Here is a 27,558-nt window from a genome sequence, read left to right on the forward strand (position 1 = left end):
TAGACTTCAAGACACTAAAGCTAAAATTGTCTGCAATGCAACACCAATGTAAATAAATAATCACAATATCTTTTTCTTCAAAGTCACTTTATCACAAGTTTTGTTTTTATACATTCATATTGCATAACATAGAACAGATATGTAGTAAACAGACCGAACAGAAAGACACAAACCGCAGTGAGAATGTGCTGTAGATAGAGTCGCATCATATGATCTTCATAAAACAGCCTTAAGAAATCATGAAGTTTTTATCCTTAATATTAGATGTTGAATATAACAGAACTGAATAGATAGGAGTGTTACTTATAGGCTCAATACAAAAGCTATTTTGACATCCATTCACACAAAAAAAATGATGGTGATCCAGGTTTTTTAAAACAAAGAAATCATGGTTTTAAAAGTAGAGCAATGACACTTAGAGACAAATAGAAAAAAATCATCATATTTTGTAATACTACATACACCTTAACAAAAACACAAACTACGCCATATGAGCACACTGACCAGTTGACTTGTATGTAAATTCACTTTTTAATAAGCCTAAATATTTGTTGACAGTGCTTTATTTGTACTGGAACGCTCCCACACTATAAAAAAGTTTACAATTCATTTCAACTTTCCTGACTAGTGAAGAGTTGAATAAAGCTGGATTTAGTATTGAAGTTGAGGTTATTTCAACTTTATTTTTATAATTTATAGCAACTTTTCACATCAAGAAAAATCAATTGTAAATTCAAGTTGATTAAACTTAAAAATGTAAGTGCAACAAGGAATTTTTACAGTGCTGAATAAAAAATACAATACAACATAACACATGAAATATCATTTTAAAGTTTAAATCAGTAAGTGTACCATCTATCAAAAACAAAAGATTCATCCAAAAAGTTTTAGGTTATATTTCTAGCCTTCGGTTGAATTATTGATTGTGATTTGTTTAAATTTGATTAAAATGGGACCAATACGACACACCACAACACCCAGTATTTGCACAAAAGATAAATTTTCTAAATGATATTGTTGTTGTACATGTTAATGTGTGAACCTCAACAGAGCTTGAGATTGTCATAATTTAGTGAGAATGGCAGTCATAACATTTATTTAGAAGAAGAATATTAATCTCTACTTATCAGGTTAAACAGCAAACTTTACAACCAGTCAAAAAGTTAAAACACCTGATTTGATGAATGAAATTTGTTTTGTCGACAATTATAATTTGTGCATGAAAGAAAAGCATAAAGTGTGTAGTATGCACAAAAACTTCTTCAATAGTCTTTAAAAACATCCCATAATGCACCGCATGAACTTCAATGAAAGAATCACCACAATGTGATATTGACAATGGATGGCAACCTCTGAAGAAGCTCATATATAAGAGACTATTCATTTATTTTGATTTGGTGACTATATAATACTCTATATAATTTTAATTTGTGTTATTTTTTCTTTGGATTATTTTGCTATTATTAATAAAATGAGTAAAAGTAATGGATGAATAGGTGTCTAAACTTACACTGGTGTAGTATAATCAGTATTGGGCTTTTGAACCATTGTTAAATAACACATTCACCCAACACTGACACATCCAAACGTGCATACAAACACTTACATTGTGCTGAATCTATTGCTGTAATATTACAATAAGGTGTGATGTAAATCATGGGGTGTTTTTTGGGCTCAGTTTCTGTCTGGGAGAAATATTTGGTAAATTTTCCACCCAATCCGTCCAGGTATATCCCAAAAATCCTCAAAGCCCAAAATCCCTTAAAATCATTGATCTTTTACTCGATAGGTATTTGTGCCGACAGGTTGGATGTATTCTTCCGTTTTATCCCAGTCTGTGACCCAGCTTCCTGCAGCTCCGCCCACTACAGTCCCCGCCCCATTGGGATCACCTGATTGGAGTGTTGCTCCATAGCCGCCACCCCCTGTGCGATACAGCTCCTCCGTTTCATTCGCAAGTTCATCTTCTCCTAATATTCCACATTTTTCCTCGCTCATGTTTTCTGGTTCTGCCCATGGCTGCTTTTCTCCTGATGCAAAAATACCTGGAACCGCGATCATTACATAACATAATATAGATTCATTAAGTCGATCATTTTGGGTGATTCTCCTGAAAACTTAAGGTAAAAACCAGGTCATATTTAACCCCAAAATGTAGGTTTAGCATATCATAAATAGAACTCATTCAGTTGTAACATTAAATGAACCCCTCCACACCCGAATCTAAAAATTAGCTTTTGTTGATTTTGGGGTGAAATATGACGGGAGACATTTATTTGCCCTTTAACGGGCATTATTACACATACACTCACCTAAAGGTTTATTAGGAACACCTGTTCAATTTCTCATTAATGCAATTATCTAATCAACCAATCACATGGTAGTTGCTTCAATGCATTTAGGGGTGTGGTCTTGGTCAAGACAATCTCCTGAACTCTAAACTGAATGTCAGAATGGAAAAGAAAGGTGATTTAAGCAATTTTGAGCGTGGCATGGTTGTTGGTGCCAGACGGGCCGGTCTGAGTATTTCACAATCTGCTCAGTTACTGGGATTATCATGCACAACCATTTCTAGAGTTTACAAAGAATGGTGTGAAAAGAGAAAAACATCCAGTATGCGGCAGTCCTGTGGGCGAAAATGCCTTGTTGATGCTAGAGGTCAGAGGAGAATGTGCCAACTGATTCAAGCTGATAGAAGAGCAACTTTGACTGAAATAACCACTCGTTACAACCGAGGTATGCAGCAAAGCATTTGTGAAGCCACAACACGCACAACCTTGAGGCGGATGGGCTACATCAGCAGAAGACCCCACCGGGTACCACTCATCTCAACTACAAAAAGGAAAAAGAGGCTACAATTTGCACAAGCTCACCAAAATTGGACAGTTGTTGCCTGGTCTGATGAGTCTCGATTTCTGTTGAGACATTCAGATGGTAGAGTCAGAATTTGGCATAAACAGAATGAAAATAGGGATCTATCATGCCTTGTTACCACTGTGCAGGCTGCTGGTGGTGGTGTAATGGTGTGGGGGATGTTTTCTTGGCACACTTTAGGCCCTGTAATGCCAATTGGGAATTGCTTAAATGTCACGGCCTATCTGAGCATTGTTTCTGACCATGTCCATCCCTTTATGACCACCATGTACTCATCCTCTGATGGCTACTTCCAGCAGGATAATGCACTATGTCACTAAGCTCGAATCATTTCAAATTGGTTTCTCTCATTCACCAGATCTCAACCCAAAAGAGCATCTTTGGGATGTGGTGGAACTTCATGCCCTGGATGTGCATCCCACAAATCTCCATCAACCGCAAGATGCTATCCTATCAATATGGGCCAACATTTCTAAAGAATGCTTTCAGCACCTTGTTTAATTAATGCCACGTAGAATTAAGGCAGTTTTAAAGGCGAAAGGGGGTCAAACAAAGTATTAGTATGGTGTTCCTAATAATCCTTTAGGTGAGTGTATATATATACACATATACACTGTAAAAAATACACAGCATTTTCATCAAATCAACATATTTAACTTAAACAAATAAGTTAAACAATTTCAACTTGATTTTATAAGTTATGTCAACTTTTCACAAGCCAAAACTTAAAATAGTAGGTTAAATTGATTTGCAAAACCAAGTGGGTTTAACTTCATGCTGCATATGTTTTACATATACTGCGAAATGAATCGATCTTTAAATCTCAATATTACACATGTAAAATGAGAAAGAGATGAATGGAAATAAGAAAAAGAAATGACAGAAATATTCACCGTAGAAGATAACTCCACCATAATGAACAAGTGAAGCAATGAGAAACACATACTGCCATTCCTCACGGGTCTACAGAGAAACACAGGAGGACATTGTATGTGTAGATGTTGAATATATCTATAGATATACTGTGGCTTCGTGAAGTAACTGACAGAGAGGTCGCTCTTAACAATGTCACTACATTGCATCAAAATAGATCAAAGCAAGTGTCCATCACAGACTTGGATTGATATTTTGTAATCTAATGCAATGACATTTGGAAATTTTAAGTGTGACCTTGATTGTCCACATACTTTCTGATAACCACTGGATGAATGTGTGTTAGGGCATGTGTAAACATTCAGTAACATGTACATAAATGTCAGATGTATATTCGAAACTTCAGATGACTAATGTAGAAATGTGGGAGAGTTCATGATGCCTGGCAATAAAAGATAAGGAAAACTAAAACAAAAAGGTTAAAAAATGTTGCCTACATACAAACAGCTCTACAGATGCTATAAAGACATGTTTAAGGAAAGCATATGTTAATGCTTTTATACGCTGTAAACATGAGATGAATCTGATTGGCACTTACCCAAAGCCAATACCACCACATCGAAGCACAAATGCTTTAAATTCACACCATACAAACAAACTTTAAAGCTTAGCACTTCCTGCCGTAAAGATTAATGTTTCCTGCCGTACAGATTAACGCTTCCTGCCGTAAAGCTTAGCATTTTCTGCCGTAAAACTCAACGTTCAATGCTGCCGTAAAATGCATGCGCTTCCTGTCTTGAATATTAATGTTTCCTGCTTTTAAGATTAACGCTTCCGGCTGTAAAGATTAACACTTCCTGTCGTAAAGCTCAATGTTCCTGCCGTAAAGATAAATGCTTCCATAAAGACTAACGCACCCTGCCGTAAAGCTCAACGCTTCCTGTCGTAAAGCTCACCGCTTCCTGTCGTAAATCTTAACACTTCCTGCTGTAAAGCTCAGCGCTTCCTGACGAAAAGCTCAACGCTTCCTGCCGTAAATCTAAACGCTTCCTGCTGTAAAGCTCAAGGCTTCCTGCCGTACAGATGAATGTTTCCTGCTGTAAAGATTAATGCTTCCTGCCGTAAAGCTCAATGTTTCTTGCCGCAAAACTCTACCCTTCCTGCCATAAAGATTAACGCTTCCTGCCATAAAACTCAGCTTTTACAGACGTTAAACTCTATGTTTCAATGCAGTAAAACTCAATGCTCAATGCTGTCTTAAAACTCAGCGCTTCCGCCATGAAACTCAACGCATCTTTTGTTTCACATCTTTAGGTCCTCACATTTGTACCTTGTTTTTTGTCATGGCCCCAACAATCAGAGGGCACACCATACCAGATAGAGTGCCAACGCCATTAGAGATGCCCATCAGAATGCTGGCATATCGTGGAGCAATATCCAAATGATTTACATTGAACCCTGGAAGTTGCAGAAAACATTTTCAGTAAGAAACTAAATTAAAATGTGCAGAAAATACTGGAAACAAAACTCCTTACCGGAGATGGCAAAGCCACTAAACCCAACAGCCAGGACGAGGAATGAAATGGCGATACCCTTAGTGTGAGAGAAACCCACTACCAGAAGAAATGTGGCTTCTAACCCAAACCCTAAATATACAGAGAGAGAGAGAGAGAGAGCTGCCATCAGATGTACCTTTATATCTCCAAGTATTTATTTACACAACCACACTTAAAACACAGAATGACCTTATCTCTATTGTTAAAAACTGTCTATTATTTCATAAAATGTTCTCTCATGGCACATGAAAACAGCTGAAGATCTGCAAACATCATTACCACCACAGTTCATGAGCTTCCTGACATTGGTGGTCGTCATTATTTTGTGACTCCTCAGGTAGTCGGCTAGCTGTCCTCCAATTGGCACGACAATAGTCATCACCAGATGAGGAAGAGCAGAGAGAAAACCAACCTACAGAGAGAAAGAGAGGTCATCTGATGAGTTCATACTGAGATCAGTTTGAAACATTCCTCTCTCGAACGTGGGATTATTTGCAAAACAACACATCTGAGAAGCAGGAGAGACTTTAAAGAGATCTGATTTGTGATTTTAATCTATTATCTAGATTCAATGGTTTCAGTACATGTTCTCTCACCTTACTAATCTCAAATTTAAAGACCTCTTCAAAATACGCCGGTTGACTGATGAGCAGCAGGTAGAAGGTCCAGCTCCTACAGAAATTTGCCACGATGATGGCGTACACGGGCATTGATGTGAAGAACTTACGCCAGGGAGCTTTAAATTTCTGCATGAAAAGTAAAGAGAGAACAGTGCACACAATTAAATTGCAAACGTATTGTTTCACTTCAGAAAAACTCAGCCACAATTCAAAGGAATTGCAAAGCTAAGAAGAAACAGGATAGACTTTTATTTCATTCCGATTCAGCTGAAAAAGCTATTAGAAGACAGATACACTTGAGATAGCATGAGGTTGAGTTTTTGGTGAACTATTCCATCCCAGTTCATTCAGTATGTGTGTGTTTACCGTCAGTGGATTCAAGAGTGTCGCTGATTCACCGATGGCATCTTCAATATATTTCCTCTCCTCTGGGGTGATGGTGGGGTGAGCTGCAGGACTCTCATACGACACCAGAATCCAAAACATGTACCAGCAGATCCCAAAACTACCTACAGCCACACACAGAGAGAGAGAGATAGAGAGAGAGAGCGAGGGACAGAGAAAGAGAGAGAGAGCTTATATTAACCTAGAAAATGTGAAAAAGATCAACCCAGTAACTTAGTTTTAGTAAACCATTCTCTGCAAGCATGTGAAAAAATAGGTCATTGAAATTTGGCTCCTCTTGTGATGTCAGAAGGGGATCTTATTATAATAATAGCGCCCCTTAATCTGAACTATCCAACCACAGCACTGCCATTTAGAGCAGAGATCAGCTCATTTGCATTTTAAAGGAATTTAACATGCTATAATAAATTATCTATATGGTATTTTGAGCTAAAACTTTACTCTGGGGAAACTAAAGATTTATTTGATTTATCTTAAAAAAAGTCTTGTGAAATGTCCCCTTTAAAGCAATAGTAAAATATATTGAATGGATAGGGGGATGTTTTCTTTAAAAAAAAAAACTGGAAAAATAAAAAATAAAAAGATCATTGATTATATTCAAACTTTAAGGTCCCCGAGTGGCACATTTTTTTTAAATTTTCTGAATTAACTAATTAAAAATTAAAATGTAATTAAAAATTTTGATTAAATATCCATTTCAATACTGTCAACTGTGTGGCTATCATCATTTACCAAAATATCTTCTTAAAGAATAAAAAACTCTCATACTCTCATATCTGTCAAAACTCATACAGGTTTAAAACAACATGATGACAGGATTTTTATTTTTTGGTGAACTATCCCTTAATGAATCAAATGTGTTTCTCACCATATACATAGAAGACTGATGACCAGCCTGAATACTGTACAAGCACACCAGCTAAAGGCATCGCGATGACGGCACCTGCGTATGATCCTGACACAACCAATAAAACACCAAATAAATTTCACATACATGCAATCATTAGTCTTAGTTTAAATAGTTAAAATAGTTTAATATCTAATTAACAGCTAATTCTAATGATAGAATACTGATGAACTTCCAAAAGTAATGACCTCACCACAGAACGCTGTTGTGGCCAATCGGCTTCTTTCTAGAGGTGGAGCCCATTTTGCCCAGATCCCATGGCATGCTGGGTAAGAAACACCCTATGTAGAAATAATGTATTGATTCATGCATCTTTATTAGCATACTTCTATAAAGTCTAAGCATGCGTGCGTGCGTTTTCACCTCCACCAGCCCCTGCAGTATTCTCACTATAATCACACAGCCAAAATGCAACCGGGCCGCTGCAGGAATCATCATATTTAGGACAGACGTGGCTACAATGGCAAAACCAAACACCCTGAGACACAAAGAGACAGATGTAGATATAATAGTTTAGATTAATATTAATTACCAATGCTTACACTTTTCTATGCATGTGTATTTTGTTCAGTATAGTACAGTAATCGGATGACTGACCTGTTAGCTGGAAATTTCTGGCAGATGAAACCTCCAGGAATCTGAGTGACAATGTAGCCCCAAAAAAATGATCCGTGAATCATCCCGACGGTTTCTGGATCCCACGTGAACAGAGCTTTCTGAAACACATAAAGATTTAAAATAAAGACCAAAACTTTCAATAATAGTGAGTCACTGTGGCCATGTTCCCGACACAATAACCTTGCATGTATTGTAAAGAGAAGACAATCCCACAATGCATTGCAATAGGTTCATTGAGATTTGTTTCTATTAAAGGTGGAAAGGTTTTAAATGGCATTTACCCAAGCAAAGCAATTGTGGAAAAAAATTGTTTTATACTGTAAATTTTATCTATAATTTGTTAAATATTATAAAGATTTTCACCATAAAATAAATGGTAATTTACACCTTACCTTACACCTTTACAAATACTGTATATTTTACTTTATTTTACCATGTTTTGTTAAATTTATTACAGTTTATAATTGTATATGTCTCATATAACGCATTAGTAACATAGTATCATTAAAATTACGAACATTTTTACAGCTTTGAATTCAGAAGAGCATTAACTTACCGCAACATATGGCTTGCCGTCTTTATAGACGGTATGATTGTTAACCATGCTGACTATGGCCACTCCCAGATTACACCTGATACCAAATGAGATGCAAAACCCGAGGCCTGACAGTATGGCGATGATGTATCGTCGTGGAAGCCCAAAACACGTGCAGTCCACCACAGGAAGATCTTTCTCCTCCTGAAGCTGTGGACGACCTTCTGCAGACAACTCGATCGTCTCTCCATTCTCCTGACGCTTTTCTAAAACCCTGAGAAATAAAACACACCTGCATTTACCTATTAATTAATCAGAGATGCAAAACGCAATTCAGAACCACAAAAATACAATAAATGTGTCACATTTTTTATGTGATTTTTACTAATGACTTACATTTATACTACGTTTATGCATTAAGCAGATAATTTTTTCAAATGCAATACATTGGTATACAACTTTATAAGCTCCTGTATAGCTCAGTGGTGGAGGTCATGGGTTCGAACACGGGGAACACACATATTGATAAAACAAAGTATTGTAATGCACTGTAAGTCGCTTTGGATAAAAGCGTCTGCCAAATGCATAAATTGATGAATAAATAAATAAGGATGTGTGTTTGATGGGTGCAAATAATCAATAATTTGCCCTGCTAACCCAATCATCTACCACTAAGCTACATAGGAGCAATTTTACAAGAAACAGTCATTACTTCAGTGAAAAAGTATTGGAAATTTCATATTTAATATTAATATTTTCTTCTATGTAATTTGAAATGTATTGGTTTCCCAGGCAGAGTTTAGATAAAGCCACAATGTTAAAAATGTCTGTAAAAATGACTATAGGCAGCTGTTTGGTAGTAACAATAGACTTAAATTGATGTTATTTACTGGCAACAGTTTGATCTAAGTTAAACATTAAAAATTAACAAGTCTTTATCTTTACAAAATTAAACTAAAATAACTGCCTCATGCAAAGCATTCTGGGAACCAAAATCTGAAGGAAAAAAAGAAAAAAGTTGATAAGTATTTGCATGAGCTAAAAACTTGTTAATGTTTAATGTTCATGTAACTTTGAAAAGACAATAATTTGTAAATAACATACATTTAAATCTACAGTAATTTACTGGCAAACAGCATTTTTTACAGTGGGTTAGGATTAGGCCTTATTTATGTTTTTACAAATTTACCCTACAAAAACACATTACTGCTGTGCATCTTGTGACAAAACAGGGGCACTGATATATTTAAAAGTAGGTCATTGCAAGCTGTTTTTAGTTAAAGTGCACCTGTTTCATTGCCAAAAAAAACATTATTTGGTGTATTTGGTATAATACAATTTGTTCACGTGGTTTATGGTTAAAAAAACACATTTTTTTCCACATACCATTTTTTTTGTACATTCAGATTTCACTCCCTTCCTGAAATGCACGGATTTAAAATTGCACCCTGATTGGCCATCTAATCTGTACACAGTGAATGGCCTGAATATCTCTGACATCAGCCGGAAATGTGACACTTCTTACCATGTTTGAAAGATTCGCCCACTTACAGTTAACTTACAGGCTGAGTCCGAAGCGGGAGGAATTATAGTAATGTCGATCTTGTCTACATCACCAATCACAGGAAGTAAACAAGAAAAGAGATTTACGTTGGAAACAAAAACTTGCGTCATCATTTACTTTGGTGTTTGTACCTTTTGCATACCATTAACATGAACTAATACACACTTACACACCAAAGGAAATGTAAAAATGTGAATCGGACGATAGGTGCTCTTTAAGACAGCATGCAAAACATGCATCTTAGTCTGGGACTAAGTCTTAAGCCCTGTCTGGGAAACTGCCCCTAAATAATCTAGATTTATAATTGTGAGATTTACACTGAAGTAAAATGTTTTAATTTTGGCTGTTCAGACACAAAGAGATTACATCTGTCTAATCCAGATCATGCATTTTTAGGATAACCGAGAATTTATTTAAACAAACTTTAAAGAACACAACAAAACACAATGCATTATCAAAAAAGTTTTTTTCCCACGTAAATATCTAAAGAAACATGAAGAGTTTAAGAATAAAGTGGAGGTGATTTTCTGTTAAGTACAGACAGTACAACACGCTCTTACTGTCAGAGTACAGCTGTACTTCAGCACTGATTAAATAATAATGTTCCTCTGCGTCTGAATTATTGATCAAACCTTCTATTTTCGTCTTTTTCTGCTCTCTTCCCCTCCTCCCATCATCCATCCATTCCTCTCTTCTCCTAAATCGTTTCTGATCCCAAGTGATCATATTTCTGACCGTCCCATCTGCCTGTTACAGTATATATTCACTCTCAAGAAATCTCAGAGATGTTTAAGCATTTGTCTATGCACAAAGATTCACCTTAATTTTAATCATTGCATTTAAACATCAGCATTAGGTGCATTAATAATATCATGTATGAGTAAACCAGAGGGCGCGTCCATATAGAAACATCAGAGATTGATGGTGTGTGTGTGTGTTTAGTCTTTGTAGCTGCACTATGAAATGAAATCCTATAGAAAGAAAGATTGTTAATGCTTAAAAGTCTTTTCATTGATCAGCTGTTTGAAGCATCGTTTTTGTGCCAGTCAAGTCACTTTTACAATACAAGACCATCAGCTTTGTGCCGCGAGCAGAACGCTGTCCTAAAGCCACATATCAGTTTCACTCGCTCTGCTTGAGTGTTTTATTCAATCTTACTCAAGATATCAATCTTTTACATCAAAAGATTTATGTTTTGTATATTACACAACAGTAAGTGTCTATAGAGATACACAAAGATGACAATAGTTATGACTAAACAGTAGTAGTTTGGTGGGTTTGACAAGGTTCAGCTCATAGTAAATAGTCTATTGTATGGACAGATTATCCCCTACTAATCCAGTTGAAACAGAAAAGTAAATATTTATTTAGCACATCATGTTAACTCTCACTGTTAAATGTTGGACACAAAATTGCAAGCATCTGATTGGATGTTTCTTAAACCGGAAGCCAAACAAAACATGAACAACATCTTTACCGGTTAGTTACAAACAGACCAGACTTTGACCCGGTTTCACAGACAAGGCTTAGCTTAAGCCAGACTATAAACAAGCCTTAAAAAAAGTATGCTACTGGTGTGTATTTTAAGGGTATATTTTAAGATAGTAAATGCAATTATTTTCAATTGAGACAGCTCAAATATATGTTTTAGTTTAGGACTATCCTTGTCTGTGAAACCGGGGGATAATGCTAATGTCAAGTGTAGTTACATGACTGCCATTTTCATCTAAACTGAACAAAAAATGCAGAAAGGTTTCACTAGTGTCAGTCCTACTGCAGTAACCTTGAACGAAATGTGCGACATGATTTAGAGAACGAAGGCCTTAAATTATGACTTAACAACATCCTTACACACTGTCTAGAAACAACAGTAACACTTTAATGGCACTATAGAGTACAATCCAGTTATAGCAGTCGAGGTGTTAAACCGATGACGTATGGGGTTTTACAGAGAGAGAAGCAAAACGAGAAAGAAATAGAAAGAGAGAGAGAGAGAGAATAAGAAGAGAGGATTCGAGCAGCACCTGGTTTGTTGAAGATTTATTTTAGGACTGGAATCATAAATTAAAGACAGGGAACCAAACAGCTCATTAAGGTTGATTTTATCTTTACAGTGTAAAGCAAAATATTCCATAAAATACATTTCTCTGGCCAAAAATGATGTCTTAAATATATGCTAAAAACATTTTGTAGAAAATAAAGCCTAATTAAATATATTTTTTTAATTTGAAAATAAATTTTGTTTTAATCTTCATATACTAACATATATTTCAAAATGTATTTCAGTGGCAACAAATAAAATAATTTTACAATATGACAAAAATATTTTTTTCCTGGCCAAAATATAAAGGTTTGTATAAAAAGTACAAGTATACAAGTATAACATGTATAAGTATGTATACAATTATAAATATTTTGTAGTTGAAAATAGATTTAATTTTAACCTTATCAATTCTGTTATGTTTACAGGTTTCTTTTGTGACGTGAGGTGAATGTAAATGCTTTAAAATCTATTTATTTTTAAAATATAATTCAAAATATACAAACATATATTGGTGTAAAAACATTTTTTAAACATATTTTAAAATATATTTCAGCCATTTTTTGTATATTTTGAAATGTATTATTTTCTTTAATTTCTCTTTAAACTTTACTTCATCAAACTTAAATGGTTGTGAACAAAAATACTTCATCTGTAACGTCTGCATCCTGTCTGTACCTGGAGCTTTTCCATGCATATAAAAGAATCATGTTGAAAATGACTTATGAAGTATAACCTGATCAAGTAGTAAATACACTAAGCACTAAAAATGGCTGATTAACTGTGGCCAGTGGCGGAAAAGATCCCTATAAAAATTGTGTGAATATTAAAGACATCAGCATTGAAAAAAAATATATATTTATATATGAGATTGAATAATCACCTTTAAAAAGAGATCTTATCAAGTTTGGCCTATAATACGAAGTGATTAAAAATGTTAAAAAAATTAAAAATGCACTATTAGATGACAGAACACACTGCCAGAGTGCTTATAAAAGTATTATGCTGAAAACACATAGTTTGTTTTAGGTCTAACCATAGGCCATCTTTCAATAAAACAGTCGTGATGCAGAACGGAAGTGATCACCTGACAGGTGCAGTGTGACGTCACAGACCGGACAAGAGCCGCTATAAATAGTCTAGTCGAGTTAATCTGGTCATCCCGAACACACGCGCACGCACAACTACACAAACACTGAAATTATCAATTAAATCACATTTTTTTCAATGTATCGTGCTGTAGGCTATATTATCTTCCATCAGTTTTATAGTGAACATGAATGATCAAGTACATCGACTTACCTATGTATCCTATTAATCCTATTTAAACAATTCACACTGACAATATTTATTTTTGTCATTAATATTGAGTTGTCACTGCTTTAAATCGCATTAAAACTTCAGTAAGCTCTGATTGACAGCTTTAGCTGTGAAGAAAGAAGAATTACACTCGTAGAGATTATGTGATTACAAATGTCACTACATCAACATCATTGCCAGTTCTTTCTCTTTCATGCATTCAATTTATTTTTTTTGCCTCTTACCGGTTTATCCTTCCGAGCGTCTTCGCCGCTGCCGCTTTAAATCGCTCGGGTCTGACCTCCATCCTCCACAACTCCGCACACCGGGACGACCGGGACACTGCGCGCTCTCGCACTCTAGCGCGCGCACGAGGCGCAGCCACCCCTACCAACACCCATAAACGCGCACGCACATTCACACACAGATTCTCTCCGTCACACAAACACATTCATCATTTAGCTTCATAAATCAATGCAAATCGTGGGAGAACATTTCCAAAAATAAACCAGCTCTTGATTTAAGACAATTAATAAAACCCAAAGCAACTTTATTATGCGTGTTATAACAAATAATTATACAGCATTACACAGTTAAAGAAACATTATAGTGGTTGTTAAAGGGATAGTTCACACAAAAATAAAAATTTTGTTATCATTTACTCAATCTCATGTTGTTACAAACCTGTATAAATTGATTTGTTCTGATAAACACAAAGATATTTTGAGAAATGTTTGTAACCAAACCATTTGTGAGCCCCATTCACTTCTATAGTAAGAAAAAATGAATACTATGGAGGTAAATGGGGCTCACAATAGGTTTATGAATATTCTTCAAAATATCTTCATTCGTTTTCATCAGAATAAAGAAATGTATATAGGTTTGTACAACATGAGATTGAATAAATGATGACAAAATTTACATTTTTGTGTGAACTATCCCTTTAATGAAAGTCTGTCTTCTGCACGTGTCGCTGTCCAAGGTGCTGAAATGAGATTACTGTAAATCTGCACAGTGTCCACACACACACACACACACACACCCTGTGAGGGGGTTAGGGGTCGAGCTCTGATCCCTTACCCTTCATATGAAGGACACACTATCCTTGTCTATTTTTAACTCGCATTGCAAAGAACCATCGCATCGCCACTTAGTGGTTACGATATGCAACTACAAACAACTTATGTATTGAATACACTTAATCATGCACACTTTACTCAACCATTTAAATTAAGGAAGATCACAAACTCATTCCATGTTAAAAGAAGCAAGTTAATGATTAAACGTTTGATGCAACGTCTTTTAAAAAATAGGCACAGCAATATAACGTAAAATACAACAATTACATCGACACACTCATAAATTCTCACACGTTCAGAAGCTGCACAGATTTAGCTTACTCTGTAAATCACACCCGTAATGTATACACCAGACACTCGCTCACACAGACACACACAAACACACACAGATGATCTCATAGGAAGCTCTTCTCCAGGTCCTGGGCAGAGATGGTTCTCAGGGGAGGAGGTCTGGACCGAGAGAGCGAGTGAAATGGAGAAGCTCTCTGAGGAGGTGACAGAGGAGGAGGCAGAGTGATTATGGAAGGAGTGTCAGAGAGAGAGCCGTAACTCCCTCCTCCCTTCTCCATCCTCTTCTGCATCCAGCCGTCTGCCACATAGCCGGAAAACACAGAGGATGAGGAACTGCTGAGATCCAGAGCGATATCTGATGGAAAGGGAGACGATACTTCATTCTCATTTGTGTGTCATTACAAATCCATTTACAGGAGCTTTTAGGAATAATTCACTTCCAATTAAAATTCAGTCATCATTTATTCAGTCCTCCTGGGTTGCTCATAAACCATGTTCATTGCTTTTTTCCAATGAAATTTTATGAAGTCATTATTACCTGATAACTCAAGAATCAGTGCAACTGAATCAAATCAATCAGTCTGATTTGTGAACGAGTCATTCAGAATCAGAATCATTCTGATTCATTGAAAAAACTTTAATATAAAGTCTGTCGCACACACAATGAAAGTCACGTGTAATGATGCCATAAGAATATTTTTGATTTAACATAACAGAACCACTGTCACTATTTAACTCCCAAACCTAGTGTACAGTCATGCTGCATATTCTGTAACTATAATTTAGTCTCATTCCCATACATTTGTCCATCTGCATATGTGCACAAGGTTAGGTGTGCGTACCTGACTCGTGTAGCTGTGTGTGTGCGTAAATGTTTTTTGTGTAGAATTGGTTGTAGATGCAGTAAACCACAGCCATGAGGGTCAGAGTGCCCAGCGCAGCCGCGATAAACACAGCCAGCTTGTTGTTGTCCTTATTCAAATGAACATCTGCAGTGATATAAAACACAAAGGGGTTTTAATCTACAGATGTGATGATGGATAGGACAGAACACGAAATAGATAGAACTTACACGTTTGTTTTAGCGTGACATGGCCATGTTCTGAGGTCAGTTCTGTTTCCTTTTCTGGGTCATTGTGGATCGGATTTTGACCCGAACACACGTTCACACAAACCACCAACAGAATCCACTTTAGCATACTGCAGACAGAGAGATATCAATCACTGAATGATTGATTGACTTCCATAGTAGAAAAAACAAATATGATGGAATTAAATGGGTACCGTCAACTGTGTGCTTACCATCAATTATCAAAATATCTTATTTAGAAAATGACAGAATTTAAAATGTCTAAAATTTTGGGTAAATTATCCCTTCAAGACGTCTATGCTCTCTAGTGGCCATAAAGAAAATGGCACCAAATATTTTTCTTCCAATTTTCTTGCACACGTGACAATAAAAATGTGTCTAAACAAAGCTTTTGTACTATATATGCATTTTCTGTATTACAGCATAAACTACAGTATAACTTATGCAATACTTAATTCTGATTGGTCAGCACGTTAATATAATTCATACAGATCAGTAGTTCAAAATGTCCACTGTTTATAGACAGTTCATCGGACGCTTTACTTCCAGTTTCTGTTTGTTTAATGGTCTGACTAGTTGCTGAAACTGAACTCTTGAAAAAAATACCTCATTGAAAATAACAAATGTTTTGGTTTCCTAGGTAATCTAAGTGTTTTTTATTTGCTTGTTATAAACTACTGTAAAAGGACTTTGTTGATATTGATTCTTTGCGGAGTTTACCGGAAGTTACGTGTTTTCCGGGAAAGCTGTTTGTTTATGTTGTTACTGCTGAAACTGTCTATAAGGGAAAACAAACTCAATGTTCGAGTTAAATTGGGCATGTTTTTCTTTACAGTTTCACTAGTAAAAAGTGGCCTGATTTATCTGAATTGTACTTTTATTAACATCCCAGCAAACACAAAAATGTTATAAAAAGTTTTTTCAAATTGTAAAAAGGTTGTGATAATGTTACTTTTCGACGTACTTAATACGACAAATGTCTGTGTTTTTTAACTTATAAATATGTATTTTCACACTGTTTTAAAAAAAGTCCACTTTTTGTTACTTTGTTTTTATTTTAACATTTAGGATGTGTTTATATATCACGTTTAAAAACAGTGTGCTGCAATGTCGCATAAGGCAAAAAATATCTGGACAAAAATATGTTTTAAAAATACATTTTGTAGAAAGTAAAGCTTATTAATTAAATATATTTTTGAACTTTAAAAATATTTTGTTTTAACCTTTTATTTCAAAATATATTTAGGGGCAAGACATACATTTCTTATTTTACAACCTATATGGCAAAAAATCTTTCCTGTCCGAAATAAATACATTTGTAAAAAAAATGTATGAGTGTGAATAAAATGCAAAATTATATATTTTTGCAGTTGAAAATATATTTAATTTTAACCTTTTTGTAACATTTGTAACATACAAAGTTTTTCTTCCAATGCAAAGTGACTCTAAATGCTTTAAAAATATATTTATTTTTCAAATATATATAAAAAAAAATACAAAAAATGGCCAAATAATATTGGTGAAAAATTAATTTTTAAAACATATTTCAAAATATATTTCTACACATATATTTTTGGCCATTTTAATATTTATATATTAATATATTAATATACTTTATATTAAAATATATTTAAAACTATATATTTTTTGCCATATGGGATAACCTAATTACAACCAAAATACAACGTTGTTAAAAGTTGTTAAAATGTTTTATGTTTGCTGGGATGTAGTTTTGTGCATTAAGTTATTTGTGGATAATCAAACTAATGATGATTGAAGAAGATTCTTTCACCAGATGTAAATAAACACAAAAATGGCTGAAGATGATGCTCTTACCAATTACGTAAGACAAAATTTCACACCAGTTATTCCTAGTTTTATGCAAATTTAACTTAAATAAAACAACATACTAGTCTACAGGATTCAAACTAACCCTCTGCCTACAGCACACCTGTTCTTTAAAATCACTGCTTCTTTATCACGTCACGTACCTTCAATCAGGTTTCTGCTGTATGTCTGCTTTTCTCCTCCTGTGGATTGTGTCTTTCAGCTGGGTTAAGCATCACTTTTGTTTGTGGTTTCTCTCTTTCCAGGGTGGAGCTTCACACCATGACAACCAAAGTCCCAGGGAACACTTTGGGAACATACGCAGAAAGATAAAACAAGCACTGTCTAGTCTAGTGTGGTAATACTAATATAACTTAAACATGATGAAGTATAGATTAATACCTTTCATATGAGCAAATACAAGTTTCCTTGAATCTCATGAAAACATGTCAAGGTCACATTTCAAATGAATTAACGGGTTGTTGTTGTTGCAGCAGCAAAGAGTTGCTTTTCAGTTGTTCAGAAACAACTCTTCCATCTTTCATTTCTTCTGCAATCTCTTCTGACGTCAAGTATGCGCGGGCCTAGACTGCATAGTGGGACCTTTGTAGTTCAGCTTAACTGTATCATTCGTATCCTTATTAAAGTATAACGGTATGGTAATATATTATTTTCGCTATTTTCTAGAAAATCACAGTGTGTGTGTGAAATTAAATTAAAGATCACACCTGTGTTATTAAAGCCACATGTGGAATAAACTCCAGTAGACAATTAATTCTCAAGTTATTTCACAAACAAAACAAACTAAACTAATCTCTTTCTCCCTCGTTTTACTGAAGGTTATAAAAAATAACTCAAGGTTATTTTAGCCCCACCTTGAGTCACATCTGCGCAGCTGCCGTAGAAATGAATTGAAAACGCTCGCTCGAAACGCGTCAGTAAAACACACTGGTTTCTCGTTCGTTTATATTAAGTTTCGTCTCGTCACAGTTTGTTATCGTTGTGTTTTAATTATTTATTTTGCGCTTCCCTGCCACTATTGAAAATTGCACTTCATGCTCGCTGCGCAGACTGATTGGCGTTACATCAAAGTACCGTGAGCGCAGCTCTCGAGGTATTATGATGTCACACGATGAGCGGGCTGCGCAGCGGCGAATTGAAATCAAGCATGTTTATGATGTTTTATGAAGTTTACTCGATTAGCAAATAGTTACTTGATCTAAAACAGTTTGTGATAATTATGTTTATTGCATTATAAATGTTGCAGGTGATTAAATTCTTGTATACACTAAATAATTGCAAAAAATTGAAGTTTTAGCATTTTATGCAATAAACTCGAGAAAGCTGCATACTCGAGCTGTTTTAGTCTTTGCTTTCTCATCAGGATATCCATATAAAATATAGCCTAACCCATCTGAAATGAATAATGACGTTTGTGATGTATATTTATAGTCACTTATAATAAAATTATCAATACAAATGAACAGAAAAATGCTATAACTGGTGTTTATTCACGTAGGGTACCATCATTATTATTACCGTGTTTTATTTATTAAGCAACTTTCCCAGGCTCAGGGACGCTGTACATACAAAGAACGAAATGATCAATAAATTATCAATACATATACCAACTTCATGGAGATAATTTCCATGAGGTCAAGTAAACATACAAACAAAACAACAAAATAATTCAAAAACCATCCAAAAAACTTGTTTGTCTAACATGATCTGACATCTAAATCTACATAAAGAGAAGTTGGAATTGTATTGTTTTCTTGATGACACAAATGTCATGTGGAAAGCAAAAAGACAAGCAGGAAGAAATACTGAAAATAAACTGCAGCATTTAACAGTGATGTCAAAGTCATTACGTGTACCTTCTTCTAGTTCCTAGGATTAAGAACATGAGGAAATACTAACAGTATATATTACTCAAGAGAACAAACTACATACAAACGGATTTCAATCTACTAAACAAGCACAAAGAAAAACATAGAAAAGCCGTCAAACCCCTGTGAGAGGCAAAGATCATAATTTACAATGACTATAAGCCATAAATCTGTCTGACACACAGGCCAGATGAGACCACTTAGAAACATGGATGTCAGAGATAATTTGGGGTTGATAAAAAAGAAATTTATAAAAACAGCTTTTATCAGCAGGCCACAGAAAACTTAAAAAATACTTCATTAAAACCAAAAGTGAAAAAAAAGTTTAAAAAAATTTACAGAACTGGAAATGCATAAAAACCCCTGAAAATATCAGATGTTTGTTCATACCAAAGCAAAGACTAACAAAAGCCTGGTTTTACAGACAAGGCTTAGCTTAAGCCAGGACTAGATCTTATTTAAATTAGGATATTTAAGTCCCCTATATTTAAAAAAAAAAACATTACCAGTGAGCATCTTGAGACATATTTTAAGATTTATCAGGGCAAGTTATTTTCAGATAAGACAGCTCAAACATAAAATTTTAGTCTGGGACCAACTTTAACCCTTGTCTGTGAAACCGGGCAAAAATGTTACAGAATATAAACAAAATCAATACACATAAAAACATAATACACATTTTGTTGATCTAACAAAGAAACATACAGGCATATTTTACCCCAAAACTTTAAACAAGTGCAAACTATTTTTTCGTTTGTTATATAACCATACATATCTTGACATTTGTTACGAAAGACTGTAGTTTTTGACCTGAGCCCTGATGTTTGAGATTTATGTCTCACGCAAGTTATCGTTTAACAGCTGTAGATTTCTTTTTTACCAAATATTTGATAATAAAGTTTTGTAGAATAAAGATAATTTACAATGTTTAAATTACAAACTCATTTAAATAACGGCACTGAATACTATATATTAATTTTAGGAACAACCATGTTGGTCTCCGTTTCATATTCACAATAATGCAATGAGTTTCTCTATCAAAAAAACACTTTTACACAAGAGAAAAGACCAATAGCGCATGACTATCAGACCATAGTGTGCCCAAGTTGTTAAGATGTTTATTTGGTCCTACCTGAAGCAGGTAATTGTTTTAACTTTTGAAGGCAAAGACCCCAGAAAACAAAAAATCTGTCACCGAAAATGTAGTTGCAATCCTGTATGTAAACAAATACACTGTTGTGTATTATCATGGATGTCAGATTTCCAAATTTAAAGCAAAAACAACAGACATACTGATACATCTCTCTTATGTTTTCCATAAAACACAACCAGGGTGACAAACATTTCATTTTGTGCACAAACTGTTCATTAAAAACAATTATTGTTCCCATGTTTACATGTTTAAATGTCTGTTTTGAACGGCAAGTATCAAAATTAATCCATGGCATTGATACTTTCAGTAAAATGGATCCATCCAAGATGTTTGTAAACTTGTTTGTAACTTTCACATTTGGTTTTGCTCGCTCTCATAACGCACTTAATTCCATACTTTCCACGTGTCCGTTTTGAGAAAGAAATCTAGTGTTTTCCTCAGCCAAACGCAAATTTGGGTTACCTACCAAAAGTGCAGATGTGCCGAGTGGGGTCAGGTCCGTATCTGTGGTGGCACAGGGCATGTATCCTGTCTCGGCATCTGAAGTGGACTGACCGAGTCGTTTTGACAGAATGAAATGTAAATATCCAAGAGGAACAGGAAGTGATGCAACAATAATGAGAATCGACAGGACAGCGAGCGCCCAATCAGGATAGGGTAGATGTTCCTCAGACCCCTGAAATAGAAACATTTAATTGAGCACCAATAAAAAGATACAGAGATTGAAGTGAAGATGTACCGTGTTTGACTTTACCTTTTCTTTATTCCAAGCAGTGTACGTGGGCCGCTTTAAGACCATCTTAAGCAGACTGGCACCCAAAAGTCCCAGCATGGCAACCGGACACACGTACTTCCAAAGATACTTGTACACCACTGGAATTGGACGGCCCAACATCTGCTTTAAATCCTCTAAAAACCTTAAAAATAAAAATATGAGAACCAAATGTGTACTGTTAAACAAAGCACATATCCTCTTATTGTGTGACGTACCTGTCTGCTCCATACACCCAGGCAACACTGATGGTCTGAAAGATGACGACGATGATGAGAGGAAGAGTGGCAGAATAATCATCAAACATCATTACAAAGTAGTTCCCAGAGCGCTGAGTGAATATCAGACCAATCAAAAAGCCCAATGTACAGCTACACACTGGGGGAGGGAAGCAACCAATCAGAGAGGTCAAAAAAATAAAAAATAAATAAAATGATCAAATAGTTACAAACATAAAGAAACGAGTACCTGTAAAGAGCAGCTTGCGTTTGCGTAGCGTCTTAAAAGTGTCTGTTAATGGGGTCATAATTCCAGCCATATTTCCAAACATGGTGGACAAACCCAAATTGAGCAGCATTAGGAAGAAAAGTGCCGACCAGAATGGACTGCCAGGAAACAACGTCATCGCTTCGGTAAACGCGATGAACGCCAGACCCGTTCCCTCGACACCCTAAAGAGAAACACAGGGGAGAGATAAACAATTTACCAAATGCGATAACTTGGTGATATGCAATACGATGATGTAAATATTGCGCACATAAAATAATATTTGTCACTTTCTTCACTGTGTATTACATACCTTCTTCATTTCATCCTTCAGACTGCAGGAGGAGACGTTGAACTGTTGACCCTGATCTCTGTACCAGATTTCATACTGTGGAAGTGTGATGTTCTCCACAGCCGATGCATTGATGTGAAGATCGGAGAGGGAGGAGGCAGACATCGACTTAATCACGGCTCTTATATTTCTGTAACAAACACAAATTTAAGCATTTTAAATCCTGGGAAGTACTTTGAGTTGCAATATGGTTTAAAATAAATATGGTAAACATAGTACAATTTAAATGATATTGAACGGAATTGTCACATTAATATTAAATTGAACTGATTTAGAAGACACGTTTATCCAAAACCATTTACAAATGAGAGAGCATTTAAAGGTGCAGTGTGTAGATTTCAGCATCATCTAGTGGTAAGGTTGAGAATTGCACCCCTTCCTTTAGAAGCACATAGAGATAGCTGTCACAGGATAAACATGACATCGTCTGAGACAATGTAGTGACAAATGCAGTTTGTCCATTTAGGGCTACTGTAGAAAATTAATGCCGTAAAATGGCTGCTAGCATCTAAGGGGACCCGCAGTGTATGTAGATAAAACGGCTCATTCTTAGGTCATAAAAAAACAATACAGTTCTTTATGCAAGATGTTTATACATCACTGATAATATAGTTATTTAGATTACATTGAAATGCTATCAAAGGATTCTTTAAACATTTTTACACACTGCACCTTTAACATTTTGCCTTAAAAGTTCAAAATAAGTTTTAAAAGTATTGATTTGTTTTAGTAAAGTAAATCAATGAAAAATACTCACACTCGTAATAATACATCAAAACAGATATTCGCAATCACTGACCTTTGGGCACAATCTGTGGCGATTGTTTTGGCTCTGAATCCTAGCACGGCAAACACCACCAGTGTGGCCAGAACAGACGTCATGAAATTGACACTGGACACTGTGAAGGCGTCGCGGTGGCAGTTGTTGTTCTTCGGGTTGTACGATGAATACGCGATCACAGAACCGAAACCCAAACCCAGAGCAAAGAAGACCTGAGTCGCGGCCTGACGCCACACCTGAACGTCACCCCAGATCTCCAGCTGAAAGTGACATTTAAAGCCAATTCAGATTCATGCTGTTACATTGAACAATGGAGGAAGATGAACGTTTATTTTTGGATGTGCATGCATTTGCTCGTACTCGGGGGTAAAACATGAATTTAACGCCCTCTGATGCCCCGTCCAGCGTTAACCCTCTGATCAGGAAACACAGCAGCACCACGTATGGAAACACGGAGGAGAAATACATCACCTACACACAACCAATAACAATCAATATATCATCAACATACAACACACATAGTATCTGAAGCCATTTATCAGACAGGAGGACAAAGCTTACTTGATCTTTATTGTAAAGGTAATACATAAGCTTTATACTGTTGTCTTTAAAATGACTGTGTAAGAAAATATTCAACACACTCTCAGTACCTTGCCGGTAGATTTAATGCCCTTGTACATTCCCAGGCAAACCAAGACCCAAGCGGCCAGCAGGCATCCAGTGAGGATGAGGTTAAACCCGCCCGTTTCATCAATAGAATCAGTGATATCCAGAGCCTTACGGTACCAAAAATATGACGTTGGAGAGCTGGCCTCACATTCTTTCACTATTAATGGAAAGAAAAACAAAAGTTAGGATCTTCATTAAGTATTTTTTGCCTTTACATCCTCTTAACATCACTTAGTCAGAAATGACTAGGATTGTATTACACACAAAATTCGTACCAGTGACGTTCCCTTCTTTTGGACACTCTTGCCAAGGTAGAGGATTCCGAAAAGAACTTCCGAGGTAAAAGATACTCCAACCAATGATTACATTGTAATACAGCGCCACAAAGGAACACACCTGAGAAATAAACAAAAGAGTGAATAACAGTTCAAATACCATAGTAAAAAAATTCACTGTGAGTGACCAGGAATGTGAGAAATGTCTCACCACACAGCTGGAGTATCCAATGCCAACAAGTTTGGGAGAAATGTGTCTCCAGACGCCAATACTGCCCTGTCTGATGCTCTGCCCTGCGGCCAACTCCAGAAAAAACAACGGCACGCCAACCACCACCATCAACACCACATAGAGCAAAATGAAAGCTCCTGAGAAATAATCAGAAACATGTCAGTCAATCCTGAGATTCAAATATAAATAAGCTTATTTTTACATTAAGGCTAACAATTGATATGATGGTTTAATTGATATGATAACCAGAGTTCACAACTAAGCTTCAGCGCTAAGAATTTGTAAATGAAATTAAAATCTGGCATCATCAACACATGATATTGTAAAAGCAAAAGACAGATATTCATGTAAAAGATGCAGATGATCTCCACCACCCTCACCTCCTCCATTCTGGTGGCAAAGGTACGGGAACCTCCAAACATTTCCTAACCCCACACTGAATCCGACCTGAGCAAGGAAATATTCCACTTTACTGTCCCAACCGTCTCTGGCTATCTCCACTGGGACCCCCGGCTCGGTCCCTGAACCCAGGTCAGCCTCCTCCAGCTGGTTATCATCAGCAGGTAATGGAGGTTTTTCTGATGTCATCTAAGAAAGAGAGAGAGAGAAATTTAGTTTTTATAAACAAATTATTGCACATAAAAAGCCTTTGCACTGTTTATAAGATACCTATGACAGATGCTTTTATCCAAAGGAATATACAGTGAATTCAAACTATACACAAGGGTGCACATAACTGTTGTGCATGCACGATTAAAAAAAATACGCAACACTGCACTAAAAGGCACTTTTGTGTACCAACGTTGCAGGAATTTTGTTACATCGGTTACCATATTTATTGCAACATAAGAGTAAGATCATTGGTAAGATAACAACTAATGTGTGTTGTTAGCAGCGATGCAACAGTCTCTGGCCCAATTGGACAATTTAAATATTTAAGATTGCGATACTTTACTCACGAGTTGTTTGAGAAGTTTTGTTTGCGCGCACCTCTAAAGCGCGAGAGTGATCACCTCAAGGCTCAGTTTAAGCTAAGACAGCGTGCAAATGCCAACTGAGTTTGTTTTCTTGAGATGAAATTTTAAACCAAAATTATCTCAAAATGACCTGATTATAGTAGTATAAGTTTTTTGTCCCCCAGTTTCATAACCAGTATTAACGCAAGACGTGTATATCAACAGGAAACATTGAAAAAGTTGTCAGGTGTTACACAATAAACAAGTATTACTGCAATACAAACAAAAGAATGTTTGGTAAGATATGACATTTCATATGCAGTTTAACCAGTAAAAGGATAAGGGAAAATTTGTTGTTTTTTAAAGTATTTGCATATTTTATAATAATATACTGCATATTATTTCTCTATCCAAGTTATATTTTGTATTGCATCATTGTAATCGAGGATTTATTTTATGAAGAAAGTATCATCAGTAAGCGGAAAAGGAGAGATCTACTCTTTACGTATTGTTGTTAAATGACAGAATGAAATGTAATCTCACCGCTGATGATTTTTCTTTCGAGTTTCCACACATTTACACGTGCTGATGATTAATGGCGCGTACTATTGTCACTGGCTCACACCCACGGCTCGGATATTGATGAAAGTATCACTTCACAATATTCTCCACAGATCAAAGTATTATACACCAGTAATGTGTAACACAAAATGACGTTATTTTTGGCGCGTTAAATACATTTCATTCATATTTCCGGGTAGCGATTTCTCGTACACATGTGCCTACAACAAGAGTCCCGCCATATTTGTATAACCCCGCCCACTTTTCCAGATAACGTGAGCAGTGACGTAACAGGAGGTGTGCCCGCAAGAACAGACAAGCAGGTGACATCAAAGTACCGCGAGAGGAATGCGAAAGCAGACTCATTCGTATGATTCCTATTCGCTCTCGCGGTACTTTGATGTCATCCGCTTGTCTTTTCTTGCATCGTCGCCAGAAGTCTTTCACATGAATTAAAAAATTAAAAGGTAAAAACTACAACATGGAAAATCACGAAATTTTACATTTAAGATTTTTAGGGCTTGTATAGTCATTAAGAAAATGTTAGATAACGCCATTAAATAGTCAGGTCAAGGAGCTTTTAATAGCGCATATAAATTCTAGTTTTGCTCTAAATTAAATAAGCTATAACAACCAAGTTTTATTATTACAGAACGTCTTATTGGATTATTATAGAAATGCTGTTTTAAATATTTGGATTACGAACAGCTCTACAGTCATTGTTTCACTGGTTCCAAGTCAACTATTTATTTGGTTAATTTTGGAAATTTAAAACTGTTAGTATTATTAACCATTATGTTAACCATAGTATTTCTGTAGTGCTTCACCATTACGAATGCTTTATGATTTGTGCATATATTTGTAATATTTTTTCTAAGTTTGTCAGAGGTAGCCGGCTGCTTTTGTTCTGTAATCTGATGCAATTCTCAACAATATTTCAGTGATTTTAAAACTGGCCAGCTAGTGGCGCTTTCTGCGTGTGGTGTGGGTTTTGCATCTAATTTAAAAGTCAAAGTGACCCAAACGACCCGGGTCACAAAAACTTTAATTTTTATACTCTATATACACTGTAAAGTTTAACATTTGTTCTTGATGTTGAAATGAGCATATGACTTTATGTATATAACTATACAAAAGCGATGGAATAACTAGACAGTTTATCTTATGAAAATGCAATACAGTGTTGCTATGTTGCAAAACGTTGCAATGCACGTGTCATATCACTTATATGTATAATAATACATGAATAAAAAATAAACATTAAATAATCTGTGTAACATACCTCTCTCACAGGTGATATTTCTGTAGCAGAGTAAAAGAGTAGTCTCACTTTCTCATTATGTTGCAAAGATCATCCATTCTAGTAAAACACATTATTCGGAACTGTTACAAATCAGAAACACACCAGGGAAACAATTAAAAACGAGTCAGAACCTAAATAAATCCTCCACATTGTCTCAAGTTCATGCACTGAAGTTTATTTTGCCACGTTGAGCGCTTCGTTCCTGTTGTCAATCAACCATAAGGCCCGCCCACAACAGACAACGCCTCCCATATTTTCCTGTTAAGTTTTTTTGGGGTATTTACTTTTTACTTTTTTATTAAGTGCTTGAAAGAAGAAAAAACTAACAGCAATTGTCATTATTGTCATATATATTTTCCTTTCAGTTTTCAGTAGTGTTGAATGGCGATGACGTCACAACATCAAAGCCACACCGCAGCCATATTGGTATCCCCATACATATATTTAAAGAAAACTTCTGAGGTTAAACTTTCTATTCACCCGTGTGTTACATATGATGGTGAACTGCCTTACAACACAGCACAAATCTTATAACACACCTCATTAATAT

General features: G+C 35.7%; 2 protein-coding genes across 4 annotated transcripts; both read right to left on the reverse strand.

Moving 5' to 3' along the window:
* Nucleotides 1-383: 383 nt before the first annotated feature.
* Nucleotides 384-13,692, reverse strand: slc17a7b (solute carrier family 17 member 7b). 2 transcript variants are annotated; one of them, XM_065258836.1, is made up of 13 exons: nucleotides 13,538-13,692; nucleotides 8,410-8,662; nucleotides 7,833-7,951; nucleotides 7,599-7,713; nucleotides 7,429-7,516; nucleotides 7,197-7,283; nucleotides 6,290-6,432; nucleotides 5,900-6,049; nucleotides 5,583-5,715; nucleotides 5,283-5,393; nucleotides 5,078-5,205; nucleotides 3,768-3,837; nucleotides 384-2,045 (listed from the first exon to the last, which is right to left on the reverse strand). In XM_065258836.1, exons 1-13 carry the CDS (start codon nucleotides 13,597-13,599, stop codon nucleotides 1,768-1,770), a joined length of 1,737 nt encoding a protein of 578 aa, XP_065114908.1. In that variant the 5' UTR covers nucleotides 13,600-13,692; the 3' UTR covers nucleotides 384-1,767. The 2 variants fall into 2 exon arrangements, with proteins under 2 accessions (XP_065114908.1, XP_065114909.1); XM_065258837.1 differs by lacking the exon at nucleotides 3,768-3,837 and having other exon boundaries at nucleotides 1,857-2,045.
* Nucleotides 13,693-19,108: 5,416 nt separating this feature from the next.
* On the reverse strand, nucleotides 19,109-27,201 carry slc6a16b (solute carrier family 6 member 16b). 2 transcript variants are annotated; one of them, XM_065258830.2, is made up of 12 exons: nucleotides 26,988-27,201; nucleotides 24,569-24,776; nucleotides 24,168-24,325; nucleotides 23,957-24,077; nucleotides 23,663-23,838; nucleotides 23,373-23,483; nucleotides 23,031-23,272; nucleotides 22,193-22,361; nucleotides 21,862-22,063; nucleotides 21,612-21,771; nucleotides 21,376-21,538; nucleotides 19,109-21,297 (listed from the first exon to the last, which is right to left on the reverse strand). In XM_065258830.2, the coding sequence occupies exons 2-12, from the start codon at nucleotides 24,774-24,776 to the stop codon at nucleotides 20,995-20,997; spliced, it is 2,013 nt and encodes a 670-aa protein (XP_065114902.1). In that variant the 5' UTR covers nucleotides 26,988-27,201; the 3' UTR covers nucleotides 19,109-20,994. The 2 variants fall into 2 exon arrangements, with proteins under 2 accessions (XP_065114902.1, XP_065114901.1); XM_065258829.2 differs by lacking the exon at nucleotides 26,988-27,201 and adding an exon at nucleotides 25,688-25,939.
* Nucleotides 27,202-27,558: the final 357 nt, after the last annotated feature.

The sequence above is a fragment of the Paramisgurnus dabryanus genome, chromosome 22 (assembly GCF_030506205.2).
Source record: "Paramisgurnus dabryanus chromosome 22, PD_genome_1.1, whole genome shotgun sequence".
Lineage (NCBI taxonomy): Eukaryota > Metazoa > Chordata > Actinopteri > Cypriniformes > Cobitidae > Paramisgurnus > Paramisgurnus dabryanus.

Bases quoted from the DNA above. Each gene is read 5' to 3' on its own strand.
- slc17a7b (XM_065258836.1), bottom strand. From the start codon at position 13,599: ATGGAGGTCAGACCCGAGCGATTTAAAGCGGCAGCGGCGAAGACGCTC. The intron at 8,663-13,537 runs GTAAGAGGCAAA...TTTATTTCTCAG, and splicing joins ACGCTCGGAAGGATAAACCG to GGTTTTAGAAAAGCGTCAGG. The intron at 7,284-7,428 runs GTGAGGTCATTA...TGGTTGTGTCAG, and splicing joins GGCCACAACAGCGTTCTGTG to GATCATACGCAGGTGCCGTC.
- slc6a16b (XM_065258829.2), bottom strand. From the start codon at position 25,720: ATGTGTGGAAACTCGAAAGAAAAATCATCAGCG. The intron at 23,273-23,372 runs GTACGAGCAAAT...TGTCACTTTCAG, and splicing joins AATTCATGTTTTACCCCCGA to CTGGAGATCTGGGGTGACGT. The intron at 22,362-23,030 runs GTCAGTGATTGC...TGTTTGTTACAG, and splicing joins GCCACAGATTGTGCCCAAAG to AAATATAAGAGCCGTGATTA.